This window comes from Oratosquilla oratoria, chromosome 35 (assembly GCF_046742065.1).
Source record: "Oratosquilla oratoria isolate Oo_2021 chromosome 35, ASM4674206v1, whole genome shotgun sequence".
NCBI lineage: Eukaryota > Metazoa > Arthropoda > Malacostraca > Stomatopoda > Squillidae > Oratosquilla > Oratosquilla oratoria.
In genome coordinates, this window is record NC_134811.1 from 18537312 (window position 1) to 18557591 (window position 20280).

The 20280-nt window shown below is 37.7% G+C and overlaps 1 protein-coding gene across 1 annotated transcript in view; it reads right to left on the reverse strand.

The window, feature by feature from the left end:
- Positions 1-20280, reverse strand: part of LOC143018579 (glycoprotein-N-acetylgalactosamine 3-beta-galactosyltransferase 1-like) — a 112877-nt gene that overhangs the window by 9570 nt on the left and 83027 nt on the right. The window contains exon 4 of the mRNA XM_076174069.1: positions 13031-13146. Within this exon, the coding sequence (XP_076030184.1) occupies positions 13031-13146 (116 nt within the window). The remainder of the gene's footprint in view (positions 1-13030; positions 13147-20280) is intronic.

Sequence of the window (20280 nt, forward strand, 5' to 3'; positions counted from 1 at the left end):
ACGCCGTTCACCACCCCAAAAAAGGGTTACGCCGTTCACGGCATTGGTATAAAGAGCTGACCTATCCACCACTTGTCAAGTGTAGAGTTGTAGTGCATATAAATATATATATATATATATATATATATATATATATATACATATATATATATATATATACATATATGTATACATATATATATGTTTATGTATATATATATATATACATAGATATATACATATATATATATATCAACCACAATACATTTTAATTCTAAGCCATCAACATGGAGAGACTCGCGGAGGCCAGCATGCAGTAATAGAAACGTAATACGGCCAAGGACTCGAACCAGGGCCATCATGTGACAAGTGTTACTTACTTAACCGATTGCGCCATTGTGGTTGATAAAAATGTATATCTGTTCACTGGGACCCATTCAGTGTTGTACAGATAAATAAATAAATATATCTATGTCTAAATAAAAATATTCTTCTAAAAAACGCTGTGGAAGTCGGGGACAGGTGGTATTACGGTGACACTTTGTCCTAAAAATATTCTTGAAAAAGCGCTTGGGTAAGTCGGGGTCAGGTGGTATTCTTCTTCGCGTTCTTCTTCGCGTTCCTCTTCGCGTTCTTCTTCGCGTTCTTCTTCGCGTTCTTCTTCTTTGCGTTCTTCTTCCTCCCGTTCTTCTTCACGTTTTTCTTCGCGTTCTTCTTCGCGTTCTTCTTCGCATTCTTCTTCGCGTTCTTCTTCGCATTCTTCTTCGCGTTCTTCTTCGCGTTCTTCTTCTTCCCGTTCTTCTTCGCGTTCTTATTCACATTCTTCTTCCTCGCGTTCTTCTTCGCGTTCTTCTTCGCATTCTACTTCGTGTTCTTCTTCGCGTTCTTCTTCGCGTTCTTCTTCGTGCTGGGGATCCCGTGTTGGGGTTCCGCCCCGAGGCCGAAGGGGAAAACGAGGGATTAGAGCGCGGAAAGCTGCGGCCGTAGGCCGCTGTTTGCGCAGCCAAGCCCCCGGCGAAGCCGGTGAGGGCGAAGCCCGCGGCTTGTATATATATATATATATATATATATATATATATATATATATATATATACTGTATAATATGTGTATATATATACATAGATACATACATGTGTGTGTATGATTCACCATGGTCTTGGATCATGTGTTGGACTCGTGATCGACAGATATTTCCCTCCCAGAAGAGAGTTCAGAGCTCATATATGACCGATCACTGGGTAATGCTATGACTTTACACGCACACACACTCCCAACTCTACGCCCACGAGAGTTGGAGTAACGACTCGCAGCGCAGCGATGCCGAAATTATTTGAGCTCTGGATGGGGCCCGAACCCAGACCGGATTAGTGGCGGCCGGGAACTCTAACTACTGCGGCATGTGAGTCGGTTGTGTGCGTGTGTATTTACCTAGTTGTATTCTACGGGAAGGGGAGCTATGCTCGTGATGTCCCGTCTTCGTATCTCATTTTATCTAAACTATTTTTAAATTCATGTATTGTTTTTGCACACACTACTTTCTCATCTAACTTGTTCCAACTGTCTATTACTCTGTGAGGAAAGCTGTTCTTTTTCATATCTCTTCTATAGCTGTCTTTCTTGATTTTCTTTCCTTGTTCTCTTGTATTTCTATTATTCTATTTTATTATATCCTCTCTATCAATAATTTCTATGTCTTTCATGATTCTGTAAATAGTTATCAAATCTCCTCTCTCTCTTCTTTGCTCTAGTGTCTGTAGCTCAAGTTTTGCTATTCTCTCTTCATATGATAGTTTTGAGAGTGTTGGTGCCAATTTTGTAATTGCTCCTGGTATTCTTTCAAGATTTATATATATATATATATTATATATATATATATATATATATATATATATATATATATATACATATATATATATATTGTACTTGGTGACCACATCGTTGCTGCATATTCCAATCTTGGTCTTATCAGAGTGATTAGTATTTTCTTCACCATTTCTTCATCCAGGTATGTAAATGCCACTTTGATTGTTCTTATGACATTATAAGTTTCTCCAAAAATCTTATTTGTTTGTTTTTCAGGTGACATATTATTCATAACAATAACTCCTAGGTCCTTCTCATTTTTAACTTTTTTGATTCTTTCTTCTCCCAATTTATATGATCCTGTTATTCTGTTTTTTATTTTTCCAAATTCCATTATACTACACTTTTTAGTATTGAACTCCATCTCCCACTTCCTACTCCATTCCCAGACTTTATTTAGATCACTCTGTAGTGATTCACAATCTTCTTCCGTGTTCACTTTTTTAATAGTTTTGCATCATCTGCAAAGAAACTTATATAACTTTCAATTTCTTCATCCATATCATTAATATATATAGCAAACATTATTGGGACCAAAACTGTTCCTTGTGGAACACCACTTATTACTTCATCTCAATTTGATTGATTTATGGAGTTTTTGGCTCGAAGGCCAAGCGCCGGAGCCGGTAGGCCATTCAGCGCATATTTATCTTTTAGTTTAAAAAATAAAATAAAAATAAAATTCAAGTAAAACAATTAAAACAATAGACATTCACGAACACACTTCAACAACACACACTCACAAGCATTCACACACACAATTTTAAATTTCATAAAATAAATTTGTCTTTTAAAAACTTTAAAACGTTCTTCACACAAGCTTCCTCCCCTAAAATTTCTTTAAAAGATAAATCTGTTAAGAAATTTGCCCTGCGCTTATTAGAGAATGCAGGGCACTGAACTAAAATGTGTCTTATTGTCAAAACTACTTGGCAAGTGGGACATTGGGGGGCCAGCCTTTCTGCCCCACTTGCCATTAATAATTTATGTGTAATGTAGGAATGGCTAATTCTCAGTCTTGTCAAGACAATGCTTGACCTTCTGTCCAAAGGAGGACACTTCCAAGGGTTCACTAAGGGATGAATTTCTTTTAATTTATAACTGCCGTCCAGCCTTGTCCATTGCTCTTGCCACTTCTTCATTGTATAACAATGGATCACTTGTTTCAAGTCCGTATGTGGGACTTTTCGGTCTGCTATATGGGTGAGCCTAGTGGCGGCTTTGGCTGCAGCATCGGCCTTTTCATTTCCAGTGACACCCACATGGGACGGCACCCAGCAAAAGTTTACTTTTATCTTCTTTCTGTTGTTTATGAGAATCAGCCATTCCTGTATTTCTTGCACTAAAAAATTATGAGGCAACAAATTATTTACAGAGGATAGAACGCTCATGGAATCCGTAAAAATAACAACGTTCCTACCACACGGAACAGAATTAAAAACAAACTTCAGGGCGTTGCTGACTGCCAGCAGTTCAGCAGTAAAAACAGAGCTAAAATCAGGCAACTTTCTCTTTAAAACTGTGCTATCAGTTACAACAGCACAACCAACACCGTCTTGGGATTTTGATCCATCTGTATAAATAAAAATTGCATCAGCATGTACTAATAAATGTTCTAAAAATTCATTTTTTAGCCCTACAGCAGTTCTGTTTTTCTTCTTTTTAAGAGGACATATTTCAGTGGGGCATCGGTTTCAAGGAGGGAATTTGGGAGGCGTGATCTCAGCAATTGTGTTAGGAACAAGTCCTACCTTCTCTGTCCCAACTTCACATCTCACTTCTAAAGGTTTCGGCAGAGTACTTTTCCTTGGAGCTCTGTCTACCGGCTGCTTTACAAATTTGAAGTTTGGATTCTGTTTGGATGTCAAGACACGAGATATATATCTAAGGCTTAATTCCTCCCTGCGAATATACAGGGGAGGAATTCCTGCGTCCACATACAAGCTATCCACTGGAGATGTTCTATAGGCTCCCGAACAGATCCGTAAAGCCATATTGTGGACTATATCAAGCTTCTTCAGTGAACTTTTACATGCCGATCCATAAATTTGACATCCGTAATCCATTTTGCTAAGGCACAATGTTTGGTAAAGCCTTATTAAAGTTACACGATCTGCTCCCCAGTTGAAACCAGACACTACTTTTAGTATATTAAGTCGCTGTTTGACAGTGTATACAACCTCGTTTATGTGATTTGTGAATGTCAACCTTTTATCCAATACCAGACCCAAGTATTTTACTTGATCTTCATACGGTAATATGACACCCTCTAAGAATAGTGTTGGTATTTCTTCCTTGCGTCTTAGTCTGGAAAACCTTATGGCTTTGGTTTTTTCAGCAGAGAATCTGAAGCCCCTGCAATTAGCCCATGTTGTTGCTAAGTTAATAACCTCTTGAATCTTTTGGCCCGTTTCTAATGTTGTCGATTTGCTGCACACAATAGCGAAGTCATCAGCATAAGCCAATCCATGAACTCCTGTGGGAACTTGTTCTAATAAACTATTAATGGCTATGCTGAAGAGTGTAGGACTCAGAACACTTCCTTGGGGAATCCCTTCCTCTTGAAGATATGCACAAGAGAAAGAAGAGCCCACTCGGACTTTTAGATAACGGTCAGATAAGAAGTCCTTTAAACAATTGAACATATTACCCCCGATACCCCACTCTGCAACTTGCTTCGTAGGCATTTTTCAAGTCAAAAAACACACCAATGCTAGAGTTCTGAATTGTGAAGGCATTCTGAATCTCACGAGTGATAAAAAGTAAGGGGTCCAGAGTGCACTTATTTCTTCTAAATCCAAACTGTCTGTTAGATAGCAGATTTTTAGATTCCAAAAACCAAACTAAACGCGTATTAACCATTCTTTCATAGATCTTACAAATGCAGCTTGTGAGAGCAATAGGTCTGTAACTTTGTGGGTCATGAGGGTCTTTTCTTGCCTTTAAGATTCCTATGATGATTGAAGTCTTCCAAGATTTAGGAGAAGATCCACAAGACCAAAATTTGTTCAGCACATTTAAAAGGAATTTCTTCGACGATATGGATAAGTGACCAACCATGGAATAAAGAATGTCATCCTCTCCAGGAGAGGTTGGGGAGGATAGAGATAAAGCATGATCCATTTCATCCAAGGTGAAGAGAAGATTATATGCCTCCGAGTTCGTATTGGTAGGAGGAATAATCGTCGTCTTGGCTCTAATTCCTCTGAAATCATCTGAATAATGTAGTGGGCTTGAAATATCAGCATAATGTCTTCCAAAAGCCTCTGCTACTTCTCTTGTATCTGATATAAAACAGTCATTTATCTTCAGAATGGGTAAGGGAGATGGAGTAAACTTTCCTTGTAATTTTCGAATCCTATTCCATACTAAGGTAGGGGAAGAATCATATTTCAATTCGCTAATATATTTAATGAAGGATTCCCTCCTTGCTTTCTTGAAGATTTTCTTCTGCTTTGCTCGAGCTCTTCTGTACGTTATCTTATTGACTAAACAAGGGTATCTCCGATATCTCTTATAGCAAGTTCTTGTAATCTTTCTGCTTATAGCACATTCATCGCTCCACCAGGGGACTACTGGGCGTTGAGGTTTACCAGCTGTCCTAGGAATGGAAGAGAAAGCACCAGAGAGTATCATGTCTACCAGGTAGTCATATGCATCACAGTTACTACCAAAATCACTAGTCTTATAATTAATCTCTGTGGATCTCCTAAATAATTCCCAATTAGCCTCTCCTGTCTTCCATTTAGGTAAGCAACAGGAGGGAGTGTTCTTTAAATATTTGATATGGATAGGCCAGTGGTCGCTACCATGTAATTCTTCATCTATTGACCAACTGTAGTCTAATCTTAAGGATGATGAACAAATAGTTAGGTCTATAGCAGAACTTGAGTTGTGAAAGACATCAAACCTAGTTTTGGAACAGTCATTCATCAAAATGACATCGTTACTATCAATAAATTCTTCAATTATATTGCCCCAGGGGTCACACCTTGATTCACCCCATAGAGGATGCTTGGCGTTAAAGTCACCCATTAGAATAAAAGGCTCAGGGAGCTGGTCAACCAAAGATTGTAGGTCATTTAACTCAAACTGACGGGGGTGGTTATATATGTCTACGAGTCGATCTTCCAGTTCAGGTTCCAAATATAAAGAACATAAAGTGATCCATTTAGTGGTAAAGATTTGTACTGCACAAGCCTGCAACACCGAATGTAGCTGGACACTTCTGTGGTTTACACATTTCTTAACAATGATACCAGTACCTCCATGGGCACGGCCCCCAATCATAGGAGGAGATCTGTAAAATTTATAATTAAGTCCAACATTAGGGGATAAATTGCCAAGCATAGTTTCTTGGAGACAAAAAACAGACACATCATGTTCTTTAAAGAGAATCCCAACCTGCTCTCGATGAGAATTAAAACCTTGCATATTCCATTGAATTATGGACATTATACTGTTTTCTTTTTCTTTTTTGGGTCTACTGGTCTGGTAAGAGAAGTCTGGGGGAGAGAGAGAGGGTTTACAAGGTGGGTTCTTTTCTAATTTCTTTGCTTTCGCGGGTGGCATCCTCCTCTCTGACGATGGTCCGACCGACGATGTAGAGTTCGGGCTATTAGTTTCTTTCTTAGATTGTTTATCGCGATTTGGGGTAGAGGATGGAGATGGGGGTGGACTGTGGAGTCTTTTACTGCGCACAGCTTCAGACTCCATAGCATCGCTTCTGTGTGCCTCGACTGAGTAAGGCACAACAGTCCGTGATCCCTTTATTGGGGAGCCCCTCGAGTTTGGAAGTTTGACTGATTGAGAGGGGGCTTTATTAGAGGAACCCTGTGGGGTCCCAGCAATGAAAACTTTAGGTGCCACTCTAGATGGGGCAGGAGGCATTCCCTCAACTGGGGATGGGAGAACCTCCGCAGAGTAGGGTTGACGAGTACTACAATTTCCAACTTGTGGGGAAGACCGATTTGGTCTAGTAGTGACTCTTTCACGCTGAGGCTTGGGTTCAGCATTTCCTTGATCCTCATTGCTTCTGTGCACCTCTACCGAGTGAGGCACACTAGTCAGCAATCCCTCTACTGGGGAATCCCCCAAGTCTGGAAGAGAGATTGCCTGAGAGGAGGCTTCATTACAAGAAGCCTGTGAGGTTTCTACAATAGAAACCTTAGGTGCCCCTCCAGATGGGGCAGGGGACACCCCTTCAACAAGGGGTGAGGAAACCTCCGCACAGGAGGCTTCAGAAGTACTAGAAATTCCTACTTGAGAAGAAGAAAGACCATTAGGTTTCATAGTTACAATTTTACACTGAGGCTTGGGTTCAGTGTTAACAGAACCATTCATATTGGCATTTTTATTTCTATTGCCTTCTACTGTTGGCTGATCCACTTTACTATTTGTTTTAACAACATCACTGTATATTTTGGAATTACTTAATAGTCTTTTAGCATATTCTACGCTTATATGTTCTGCATGAGCTTTTAGTAGTATTTCCTGTTCCTTCTTATAAATTACACAGTTCTTATTTCTGGCATCATGCTCTTCTTTACAATTTATACAAACTGTTGGCGGGAACAATCCCCATGTTCAGGCTGAGCACATATCAAACACATTTTGTCCCTTGCACATCTGCGGGAAGGATGGCCAAAAACATAGCAGTTAAAGCACTGAAGGGGACGGGGCTTAAACTGCTTCACATAAACAATTTCTTTTTCTATCTCTACATAATGAGGTAGATCTTCACCACAAAAACTTAGGATAATCATAGAAGAACGAGGGATTTTAGCAACCTTCCAAACATTAGTTGGGCACATTTCTAAAATCTCTTCTTCATCAAAGTCATACAGATCTCTATCAAAAATTACCCCTTTGGCATAACTAAAGGTGTAGTGGGGTTTAACTTCCTTAATCTCCGATTTCTGTTTCAAGCTGAGCACCATGGCAGCTTGTTCATAAGATTTTACATGAATTAAGAAGGAATTTCTTCCAAATCGTGATACCTGCGAGTTATTCAAATTACCACAGCCAAGGTGACTCTTAAAGAATCTTCTAAACTCGAACAAGTTAGCACGTTCTTTTGCAAGAGTGATAATGAGCCACTTACCTGGGTTGGGAGGTCTCTGCACATTTTCCTTCCTTTCCTCTACCGGGATTTCTGGATAAAAGATATCCAAGTTAGGTGGCACTCTACCAACAAGTTGGGCTGAAGATTCATTCTCATTACAATTATTATAATCCAAGCAGGCAGCAGCTGCATCCTGATTAGAAAGAAATGAGATCCACACTAGCCAAGCTGTCAGTTAGTTTAACTCTGATCTCTTTAATTTGTCCAAATTTACGGAACTTTTCATATAAGTCTGTATAACTCTTATCAAGAGAGACATATTGTAAATGCAAGATTCTATGACTATTAGGGGCAGCATTTGATTGATTGATTTTACCGAAGTCCTTTTTCAAGCCGGAGTCGTCAACTGGGGTTTTTATTTTTGTTGAGTCAATATTGTCAACATTAGGATTGGCAATATTAGGAGAGGGATCGGGGGGTTTAGGAGGAGGATCAGGTAGTGGTGGAGGTTTAGAACATTCTGTTTCAACAGCCGCCATCATCGTGTATATCTATGAGGCCACATCATATATTGAGAAAGAAAAATCAGTGCATAGAAGGAAGATACTGCAGTTGCCCGTTGCCACGCACAATAAAAGAAAAGTCTCTGCAGAGTCGGGAGGTTCCAGAAACGACTATTTACACATGCAGGGCCTCGGAGGTGAGTTTGAGACTTTGTCAACCCGGGGTTTGTCCTCTTTTGTTTTGTCCCATTTAGGATGGGTCCGGCGTAGTCACTCTGCATGTGTACTGGATAGGGAGAAAGGAAGTCAGCAGCCTAGTACCTACCTCACAAACATGCATTCCCCAGTCGGTGGGCTTTCGGCCCTCGCAGGGAGTAGTGACCTCGCGGTATACATCCCCACTTGACTGGGTTCAGACATGTAGCTTGGAAGGCACCAAGATACCAGAACCTTCCTTAACAAGTATTAGAGAAAGATGGTGAAAAAGGAGAGTAGGGTAGCAAATATGAAGGATAGGGATAGGGGAATTCACAAAGGAAAAGGGTGAGAGACCCCAAAAACCTCATCCTAAAACAACTGTCATAGGATGAGGGCGACAAATCCTACGAATATTCCAGTCCATAATCAGTGCCAAGCTAGGGTCGTCAACAAAAAAGAGTTTTGGCTCAGTTTTCGTCTGGTAGCTCGGGGCTGACCTCTCCAGTATGGTTGCACCTGGCTGGCACAGCTCAGCCCGTCCTTACTACACGGAAGCCCCCCCCACTACATCAAAGTACTGGGCCTCGGGGGGGCATCCCAATTTGAGTGTTTGTCTCTTATCACTACTCTCATTTTTCTTTCTTGCAAAAAGTCTTCCATCCATTTAAGCAATTTGCCCTGTATTCCTCCTTCGGTTTCTAATTTCTTAAGCAACTTCTTATGTGGTACTTTGTCAAAAGCTTTTTTTAGGTCTAGAAATGCACAATCAACCCATCCATCTCTTTCTTGTATTATATCTATTAGCCTTGAATAGAAACATATTAAATTGGTGACGCATGATCGTCCTTGTCTGAATCCAAATTGTCTTGGATTTAGCACATTGTTTATATATATATATATATATATATATATTTTACCCGTCTACTTTTGACGATTCTTTCACAAATGTTTGCTATTGCACTTGTTAGAGAGACTGGTCTATAGTTGGTAAAGTCTTCTTTATTTCCCCCTTTATATATAGGTACTATATTTGCTTTTTTCCAATCTTCTGGGACTTTTCCTTCTTTCAAGGAACTGTTTATAATGCTATGTATTTTGTCTGCCAGTTCATTCCTACATTCTTTCAAAATCCAGTTTGCTATTTCATCTGGTCCATGCGATTTTCTGACATCAAGATTACTCAAGTGTTTCATTATTTCATTCTTTGTTACTTCTATTTCTTTCATGGGGGGGGGGACTTTCTCTTTCCATTCGATCTTCCCATGTTGTATGTTCTCCCTTGTAAACATTGATTTAAAATGCTTGTTCATAATTTCCGCCATTTCTATTTCCTCTGTGTATTCAACTCCTTGTCTTAATTTCTCCAAATCTTGTTGATCTTTACATTTTTCTATGACATTTTTTTCATATTTTCTCTTTTCCTCTCTGCACACTTGTACATATTCATTTCTATAACAAGTATATATTTTCCATTTCTCAGGTCTTTTGTATTTCTTAAATTTGGTCCAAGCTTGATCTCTTTTGCCTTTTAACTCCCTACAACTTTTGTTGTACCAGCACTTTACATATTCTTTTTCTTGTTTTTGTCTTGGGACATATTTTTCCACTCCACTTTTATATTTTTTTGTCAAAATATTCCATTTCTCTTCCAATGTTGTTTCTTCTTTGTATATTCCTTCCCAGTTTTCTTTTTGAAAGAATTCTCTTATTTTATCAAAGTTTGTTTTTTCATACATCATTCTTCCTTTTCTATATTGTTCATTTCTTTTCATGTATTTCTCCTCATTTAGTTCCAGTTCAATCAATATGTGGTCACTTTTACTTATTGGTGTTTTATATTCATTCTTTTCCACTATTCTAGGTTCAGATGTGATTATTAGGTCTAGTCTCGATGGTTCTTCCTCATTTCTATACCTAGTGTTCTCCTGTATCCACTGTGTCATTGTATTGTCAGTAATCATCTCAAGTAGAGCGTTTCCCCATGAGCCGTCTCCACCCTTTACTGTCATCTCTTCCCAGCAGACTTCTTTGCAATTAAAGTCGCCCATCATAACTATTCTTCCTCCATCTTCCATTATCTTATTTAATGTTATCCTTGTGTCTTCTAACATACTTTTATGTTCACTCTCATCCCACGAGGCCGTTTTTGGAGGCACATAATTTATCACAAACTTTCTGCTCTTCTTATCTCTGTCTTCCACTTCGATCATAATCATCTCTACTGTATTCTTTCCATATGTGAGACACCTCACGTTTATATCCTAGTTTTCTTTTTGAAAGAATTCTCTTATTTTATCAGTTTGTTTTTTCATACATCATTCTTCCTTTTCTGTATTGTTAATTTCTTTTCATGTATTTTTCTTCATTTAGTTCCAGTTCAATCAATATGTGGTCACTTTTACTTATTGGTGTTTTATATTCAATCTTGTCCACTATTCTAGGTTCAGATGTAATTATTAGGTCTAGTCTCGATGGTTCTTCCTCATTTCTATACCTAGTGTTCTCCTGTATCCACTGTGTCATTGTATTGTCAGTAATCATCTCAAGTAGAGCGTTTCCCCATGAGCCGTCTCCACCCTTTACTGTCATCTCTTCCCAGCAGATTTCTTTGCAATTAAAGTCGCCCATCATAAATATTCTTCCTCCATCTTCCATTATCTTATTTAATGTTATCCTTGTGTCCTCTAACATACTTTTATGTTCACTCTCTTCCCACGAGGCCGTTTTCGGAGGCACATAATTTATCACAAACTTTCTGCTCTTCTTATCTCTGTCTTCCACTTCGATCATAATCATCTCTACTGTATTCTTTCCATATGTGACACACCTCACGTTTATATCCTTCTTAGTCAGGAACATAACTCCATCCCCTTACTTTGTCTCTCTGTTTCTAATCCAATAATTATATGCATCATGTCCTACACTGTTGGGTGGTAGTGGACCTTTTAATTTTGTTTCTACAATTCCCATTATGTCCGGTTCTTTTTCCTTCAAATAATCATTCAGCTCATTCAATCCTGTTATTAATCCATCTATATTTGTGTAAGACACTCTCAGTTTTCTGCCACATCCATTGTGTTCTCTGTTACCCTTTTGTTTTTCTCTTGTATGTCGAATTTCCTTAGTTTCATATTCACTACTCTCCGATAGAATCTCTCTTTTTCTGACTGTTCTGTTCTCCTTTTTTCCCTTATCTTCAAGTCTTTTCTTTTTTTCTTCCTCTCTTTCCTCTTCCTCTTTATTCATTTCCCTTTTTATCCATACCTTTTTATATTGTTCACTTGTTGCTAGTTTCCCTGTTTTGGATAAGATATTCTCTGCCGTCGTTTGTGACCTGAATTTAATCTTAATTGGTCTGGTCTTATCTGTACTATACTTTCCGAGTCTAAACTTCTCTTCGATTTGTTTCATTATTTCTGGTTCATCTTCCTGAACTAATTGTAGTAAACTGTTTACTTTTTCATTTTCCTCTTTGATTCTTGAGGTTCTATCTGGGTTATGTTTCTCTTCCATTCCTAATATAATTATACATTTCTTTTTGTCTGCTAAGTCTCTTACAATATTCTCCTTCTGTCTCATCACTTTGATAACTGAGTCTTCAGTTTGTTCTTTCATTTGCTGTCTGATTATATCAGTAAATGCAACTTTACTGTTTTCTTGGATTGTCTTCCAACCCTTAGCTTCTTTAGCTATGGCCTCTTTGTTTTCTTTATTATTCCTCTTTAATTCTTCATTCTCCTCTTTTACTTCTTTTAACTGTCTTTTTAGTTCTTCTATTTCCTTAATTAAGTTTTTGTTTGCCCTCTCTAGTGCTTCCAATCTTTCAACCCTTTCAGCCATTTTTGACATTCTACCGAACCTACTCTCCCAATGTTCAGTCATTTGTTCAAGTTTTTCTTCGAGTCTTGCCAGTCGGGGGAGGTTGGTATCCTCCCCCCCTCCTTAAATCCCTGGAAATTATTATCCTCACCTTCTATTGTGCTACTCATATCTATGTTTCTAATCTTTCCATTTTTGTTAGACCCTTCATCGTCACTAAACTGGTCCGGCCCTCTTTTGTTTACATGGCGTCTGCCTGCCTGGGCCAAGTCCTCTCCTTCCTCATTTCCTTCCATTTCCCTCAGTAATCCCTCCCCTTCTCCTTTTTCCTCACTTTTCCACTACACCAAGAGCAATTCCCCCCTCTGTAAATACAATAGGTACTTCCTTTGCTTTGGGATCCACGAAAATTTCACTTTTTCTTCAGAACGTCCTCTACGCCGTCCGTTCGGTGAAGTGTGTGTGTGTATGTGTGTGTGTGTGTGTGTGTGTGTGTGTGTGTGTGTGTGTGTGTGTGTGTGTGTGTGTGTGTGTGTGCGCGCGCGCGTGTTATGAGGTTTGCATAGTGAACAAAATAAGTAATTACTCGGGGATGGTTCCGACCTCCGCTCATGTAGCCCTGCTCTGGCACGATCGTCTTCAGCCGACATCCCATCCAGATTGGATCCTCCGGGCTGTGGTCCTTCAACATATGCCGTAGGTTCTCAATCACTACATATCTGCCGGATAGACATTATGGTTGAATTATAGCTAAACTGTGCCTATTTCTATTTGATATGCTGTTCTCTGAATGGGAAAGAAAAAAAAAGGGAAGAGAGAGGATGAGTAAAGAGAAGATGAAGGGTAGTTATACAAAACTGTCTATTTGCTGTTATGTAGTATGTAAATTTCTCTCTCATCTTTTTAAACTATGTCATCCACTCTTTAAATCCCTCCTCAAAACCAATCACGAGCGCAGTTCCATTCACAAACAAAAACTAATTAATATACCTTTTTCTTCTGTTCTCACCTACTGACCATAAACCCCTGCCTAGTACTCCTTCATCTTACTCCTATACTATCCCAACTAGATATACCTTGAACAATCATGGCGACTTCACAACCCTGGTACAACACCAAATTCACCTCAAACCATTCTCTTTCTTCGTTCCTCACATATGCCCTACTACTCATGTAATATTATTGACTGCCTTCAGTAGACTTCCTCCTATTCTATATGCTGCAACACGCTTCACAGAACTCCTTTAACACTAATACACACCTTACAGTTTATGAAAACCCAAAAGTTCCTTACATCTCTTATTACAAATATACATACATACATTATATATATAGACATATATATATATTTATACATATATATATATATGTTTGTATATATATGCAATTTATATATATATATATATACATATATATATATATATATATATATATATATATACATAAATATATACTGTATATATATATATATATATATATATATATATATATATATATATATGTATTACGCAGTATCATCCTCTTTTGAACCTGCATTGTTTTTTCCAGCCTTCCCCTCTCCTCTCCATCTCGTCCTGTCAATCAGCACGCGTCCATATACTTTACCGATAATAATCAACAGAATTATTCCTCTAAAACTACATTAATATTTGTCTCCCTTCCCCTTATGATGTGCATCTATACATGCACTTTTCTAATCCATTGAAACACTTCCTTCCCTCAAACACACAATGAACCAGCTCACCATTCATTCCTGTACCATTATCAGACAGTCCCTATGACACTCATCTATTTCAAATTCTTTTCCAGTTTCGGATTCTTCCAGTGCTAGTTATTTTTTTAATCATCTCGTCGTTCTCACTCACCATGGTCATTCTATTCGCATCTACTGCCACAAAGTCTCCGTCCTCCGCTACCAACGAATGTATATTTTCTCCCTTTACCCTCTCCTCTCTTCCTGACTCTCCTCATTGTACTTTTTCCCTTTCTTATATATATATATATATATATATATATATATATATATAATGTATAGTGTGTGTGTGTGTGTGTGTGTGTGTGTGTGTGTGTGTGTGTGTGTGTGTGTGTGTGTGTGTGTGTGTGTGTGTGTGTGGATAATTATATAATGAATATTCAGATATATCAATAGATAAACAAATAATAAAAAATAAACAAATAAATAAACTAATACACACACACACACATACACACCCCCACGCGCGCACACCCACAAATAAATAAACAAGCTAATACACACACACACACACACACACACACACACACACACACACACACACACACACAGACACACACACAAACACACACATGTATGTATATATATAAACATATGTATACATACACATGTATATTTATACATTTATACATATACATACACACACACAATTATATATATGTATATATATATATATATATATGTATATATATATATATATATATATATATATATAGTGTGCACACACAAACACACACACACAAACACACACACACACACACACACACACACACACACACACACACACACTTTCAACGAACGGACGGCTTGACGAACGCTCTGAAGAAAAGTGCAGATTGAGGATACCAACGCAAAGAGAAGTGCCTTTTTGTATTTGCAGGGGGGGGGAATTGCTCGTGAGGTAGTGGGAAAGTAAGGAAAGAGGAGAGGGGGAGGGATTACTGGGGAAATGGAAGATAATGAGGATGTGGAGGACTTGGCCCAGGCAGACGGGCGGAAGATCAACATGAAACGACCACCGGATGACGAAATGGCAAATAAAAATGTAAAGATTAGAAGTATAGAGAGGAGAAATACAGTAGAAAGTGACGAGAATATGTTCCAGGGATTTAAAGAGGGTGGGGGGGACACAACCCCCCCCAGACTGATAAGACTAGAGGAGAGAGTTGATAAGGTGATCGAGGACTTGGAACGTAAGTTAGGTAATGTAGGCTCCATTCTACAAAGAATTGAAAGATTGGAACAACTAGAGAAGGCTAACAGAAACTTAACTGAAGAAGTAGAGGACCTAAAAAGACAGTTAGGAAATGTAAAGGAGGAGAATGAGAAATTGAAGAAGAATAGTAATGAAAACAGTGAGAAAATAGCTACAGAAGCTAAAAATTGGAGAATAACTCAAGAAGGGAATAAGGTTTCATTCACTGACATAGTCAAACAGCAATTGAAAGAACATAATGAAGACTCAGTTATTAAAGTGATGAGACAGAAGGAGAATATAGTAAGAGAATTAGCTGACAAAAAGAAATGTATAATTATATTAGGAATGGAAGAGAAACATAACCCAGATAGAACCGCAAGAATCAAGGAGGAAAATGAAAGGGTAAGCAGTTTATTAAAATTAGTCCAGGAAGATGAACCAGAAATTATAAAGGAAATTGAGGAAAAATTCAGACTCGGAAAATATAGTACAGATAAGACCAGACCAATTAAGATTAAATTCAGGTCACAAACAACGGCAGAGAAAATTCTATCCAAGACAGGGAAACTAGCAACAAATGATCAATATAAAAAGGTATGGATAAAAAGAGAAATGAATAAGGAGGAAAGAGAGGCAGAAAAGCAGAAAAGAATTGAAGCTAAGGCAAAAAACGAGGAAAGAACGGAGTCAGAGAAAGAGAGATTCTATTGGAGAGTAGTGAACATGAAAATAAAGCAGTTCGACATACTAAAGAAAAACATAAGGGAAACAGAGAACACAATGGAAGTGGCAGAAAACTAAGAGTGTCTTACACAAATATAGATGGATTGATAACAGGATTGAATGAACTGAATGATTATTTGAAAGAAAAAGAACCGGACATAATGGGAATTGTAGAAACAAAATTAAAAGGCCCACTACCACCCAACAGTGTAGGACATGATACATACAATTATTGGATTAGAAACAGAGAGAAAAAACAAGGGGGTGGAGTTATGTTCCTGACAAAGAAGGATATAAACGTGAAAGGTGTCATATATGGAAAGAATACAGTAGAGATGATTATGATAGAAGTGGAAGACCGAGATAAGAAGAGCAGAAAATTTGTGATCAACTATGTGCCTCCGAAAACAGCCTCATGGGAGGAGAATGAACATAAAAGTATGTTAGAGGACACAAAGATAGCATTAACTAAAATAATGGAAGACGGAGGAAGAATAGTTATGATGGGCGACTTTAATTGCAAAGAAATCTGCTGGGAAGAAATGACAGTAAAGAGTGGTGATGACTCATGGGGAAATGCTCTACTTGAGATGATTACTGACCATTCAATGACACAATGGATACAAGAGAACACTAGGTATAGAAATGAAGAAGAACCATCGAGGCTAGACTTAATAATTACATCTGAACCTAGAATAGTGGACAAGATTGAATATAAAACACCAATAGGTAAAAGTGACCACATATTGATTGAACTGGAACTTAATGAAGAAAAATATATGAAAAGAAATGAACAATATAGAAAAGGAAGAATGATGTATGAAAAAACAAACTTTGATAAAATAAGAGAATTCTTCCAACAAGAAAACTGGGAAGAAATATACAAAGAAGAAACATCAGTGGAAGAGAAATGGAATATTTTGACAAAAATTTACAAAGAAGGAGTGGAAAAGTATGTCCCAAGACAAAAACAAGAAAAAGAATATGTAAAATGCTGGTACAACAAAAGTTGTAGGGAGTTAAAAGACAAAAGAGACAAAGCCTGGACCGGATGGAAAAAAGACAGAAGACCTGAAAAATGGAAAATATATACTGGTTATAGAAATGAATATGTACAAAAGTGCAGAGAGGAAAAAAGAAAATATGAAAAAGATGTTATAGAAAAGTGTAAAGATCAACCAAAACTATTCTACAGATTTGTAAACAATAAACTGAAAAACAAACAAGACTTGGAGAAATTAAGACAAGGGGGAGTTGAATACACTGAGGAAATGGAAATGGCAGAAATTATGAACAAACATTTTAAATCAGTGTTTACAAGGGAAAATATACAACCTGAAGAGATTGAGTGGAAGGAAAAAGTCCCCCCTATGGAAGAAATAGAAGTAACGAAGAATGAAATATTGACACACTTGGGTAATTTTGATGTCAGAAAATCGCATGGGCCAGATGAAATAGCAAACTGGATTCTGAAAGAATGTAGGAATGAACTGGCAGACAAAATACATAGCATAATAAGCAGTTCCTTAAAAGAAGGAAAAGTTCCAGAAGATTGGAAAAAAGCAAATATAGTACCTATATATAAAGGAGGAAATAAAGAAGAACCTACCAACTATAGACCAGTCTCTCTAACAAGTACAATAGCAAAAATATGCGAAAGAATTATCAAAAGTAGATGGGTAAAATACTTGGAAAAAAACAACGTACTAAATCCAAGGCAATTTGGATTCAGACAAGGACGATCATGCGTCACCAATTTAATATGTTTCTATTCAAGGCTAATAGATATAATACAAGAAAGAGATGGATGGGCTGATTGTGCATTTCTAGACCTAAAAAAAGCTTTTGACAAAGTACCACATAAGAAGTTGCTTAAGAAATTAGAATATGAAGGAGGAATACAAGGTAAATTGCTAAATTGGATGGAAGACTTTTTGCAAGAAAGAAAAATGCGAGTAGTGATAAGAGATCAGCACTCAAAATGGAATGAAGTAATAAGCGGTGTCCCGCAGGGAACAGTTCTGGCCCCAATAATGTTTGCTATATATATTAATGATATGGATGAAGGAATTGAAAGCTATATGAGCTTCTTTGCAGATGATGCAAAATTACTGAAAAGAGTGAAAACTGAAGAAGATTGTGAATCACTACAGAGAGATCTAAATAAAGTACAAGAATGGAGTAGGAAGTGGGAGATGGAGTTCAATACAAAAAAGTGTAGTATAATGGAATTTGGAAAAAGCAAAAACAGAATAACAGGATCATATAATTTAGGAGAAGAAGGAATAAAAAGAGTAGAAAATGAGAGGGACCTGGGAGTCATTGTTATGAATAATATGTCACCTGAGAAACATATAAATAAGATTTTTGGAGAAACTTATAATTTAATAAGAACAATCAAAGTGGCATTTACATACCTGGATGAAGAAATGGTGAGGAAAATCCTAGTCACCCTGATAAGACCAAGATTGGAATATGCAGCAACGATATGGTCACCAAGTACAAAAAAATGTATAAAAAAACTTGAAAGAATACAAAGAGCAATTACTAAACTGGCACCAACACTCTCAAAACTATCATATGAAGAGAGACTACAAAAACTTAAACTACAGACACTAGAGCAAAGAAGAGAGAGAGGAGATTTGATAGCTATTTACAGAATCATGAAAGGCATAGAAATTACTGATAGAGAGAATCTGATAAAATGGGATGACAGAAATACAAGAGGACACGGAAAGAAAATAAAAAAAGACAACTATAGAAGAGATTTGAAAAAGAACAGCTTTCCTCACAGAGCAATAGACAGTTGGAACAAGTTAGATGAGAAAGTGGTGTGTGCAAAAACAATACATGAATTTAAAAATAGTTTAGATAAAATGAGATATGAAGACGGGACCTCACGAGCATAGCTCCCCTTCCCGTAAAATACAACTAGGTAAATACAACTAGGTAAATACACACACACACTTCAGCGAATGGACGGCTTGGATGACGTTCTGAAGAAAACTGAAGTCTGTGGATCCCAACGCAAAGAGAAGTGCCTAGTGTTTTTACAGGGTGGGGGGGAAATTGCTCGTGGAGTAGTGGGAAAGTAGGGAAAGAGGAAAAGGGGAGGGATTACTGAGGGAAATGGAAGGAAATGAGGAGGGAGTAGACTTGGCCCAGCCAGACAAGCGAAAGGTAAACAAAAGACTGAGTGATGATGAAATGTCTAATAAAAATGTAAAGATTAGAAGTATAGAGAGGAGCAATACAGTAGAAAGTGACGAGAATATGTTCCAGGGATTTAAAGAGGGTGGGGGGGACACAAACCCCCCCCCCCCGACTGATAAGACTAGAGGAGAGAGTTGATAAGGTGATCGAGGACTTGGAAAGTAGGTTAGGTAATGTTGACTCCATTTTCCAGAGAATTGAAAGGTTGGAACAACTAGAGAAGGCAAACAGAAACTTAACTGATGAAATAGAGGACCTAAAAAGACAGTTAAGAAATGTAAAGGAGGAGAATGAGAAATTGAAGAAGAATAGTAATGAAAACAGAGAGACAATAGCTAAAGAAGCTAAAACTTGGAGAACAACCCAAGAAGGGAATAAGGTTTCATTCACTGACATAGTCAAACAGCAATTGAAAGAACATAATGAAGACTCAGTTATTAAAGTGATGAGACAGAAGGAGAATATAGTAAGAGAATTAGCTGACAAAAAGAAATGTATAATTATATTAGGAATGGAAGAGAAACATAACCCAGATAGAACCGCAAGAATCAAGGAGGAAAATGAAAGAGTAAGCAGTTTATTAAAATTAGTCCAGGAAGATGAACCAGAAATTATAAAGGAAATTGAGGAAAAATTCAGACTCGGAAAATATAGTACAGACCAATTAAGATTAAATTCAGGTCACAAACAACGGCAGAGAAAATTCTATCCAAAACAGGGAAACTAGCAACAAATTATCAATATAAAAAGGTATGGATAAAAAGAGAAATGAATAAGGAGGAAAGAGAGGCAGAAAAGCAGAAAAGAATTGAAGCTAAGGCAAAAAACGAGGAAAGAACGGAGTCAGAGAAAGAGAGATTCTATTGGAGAGTAGTGAACATGAAAATAAAGCAGTTCGACATACAAAAGAAAAACATAAGGGAAACAGAGAACACAATGGAAGTGGCAGAAAACTAAGAGCGTCTT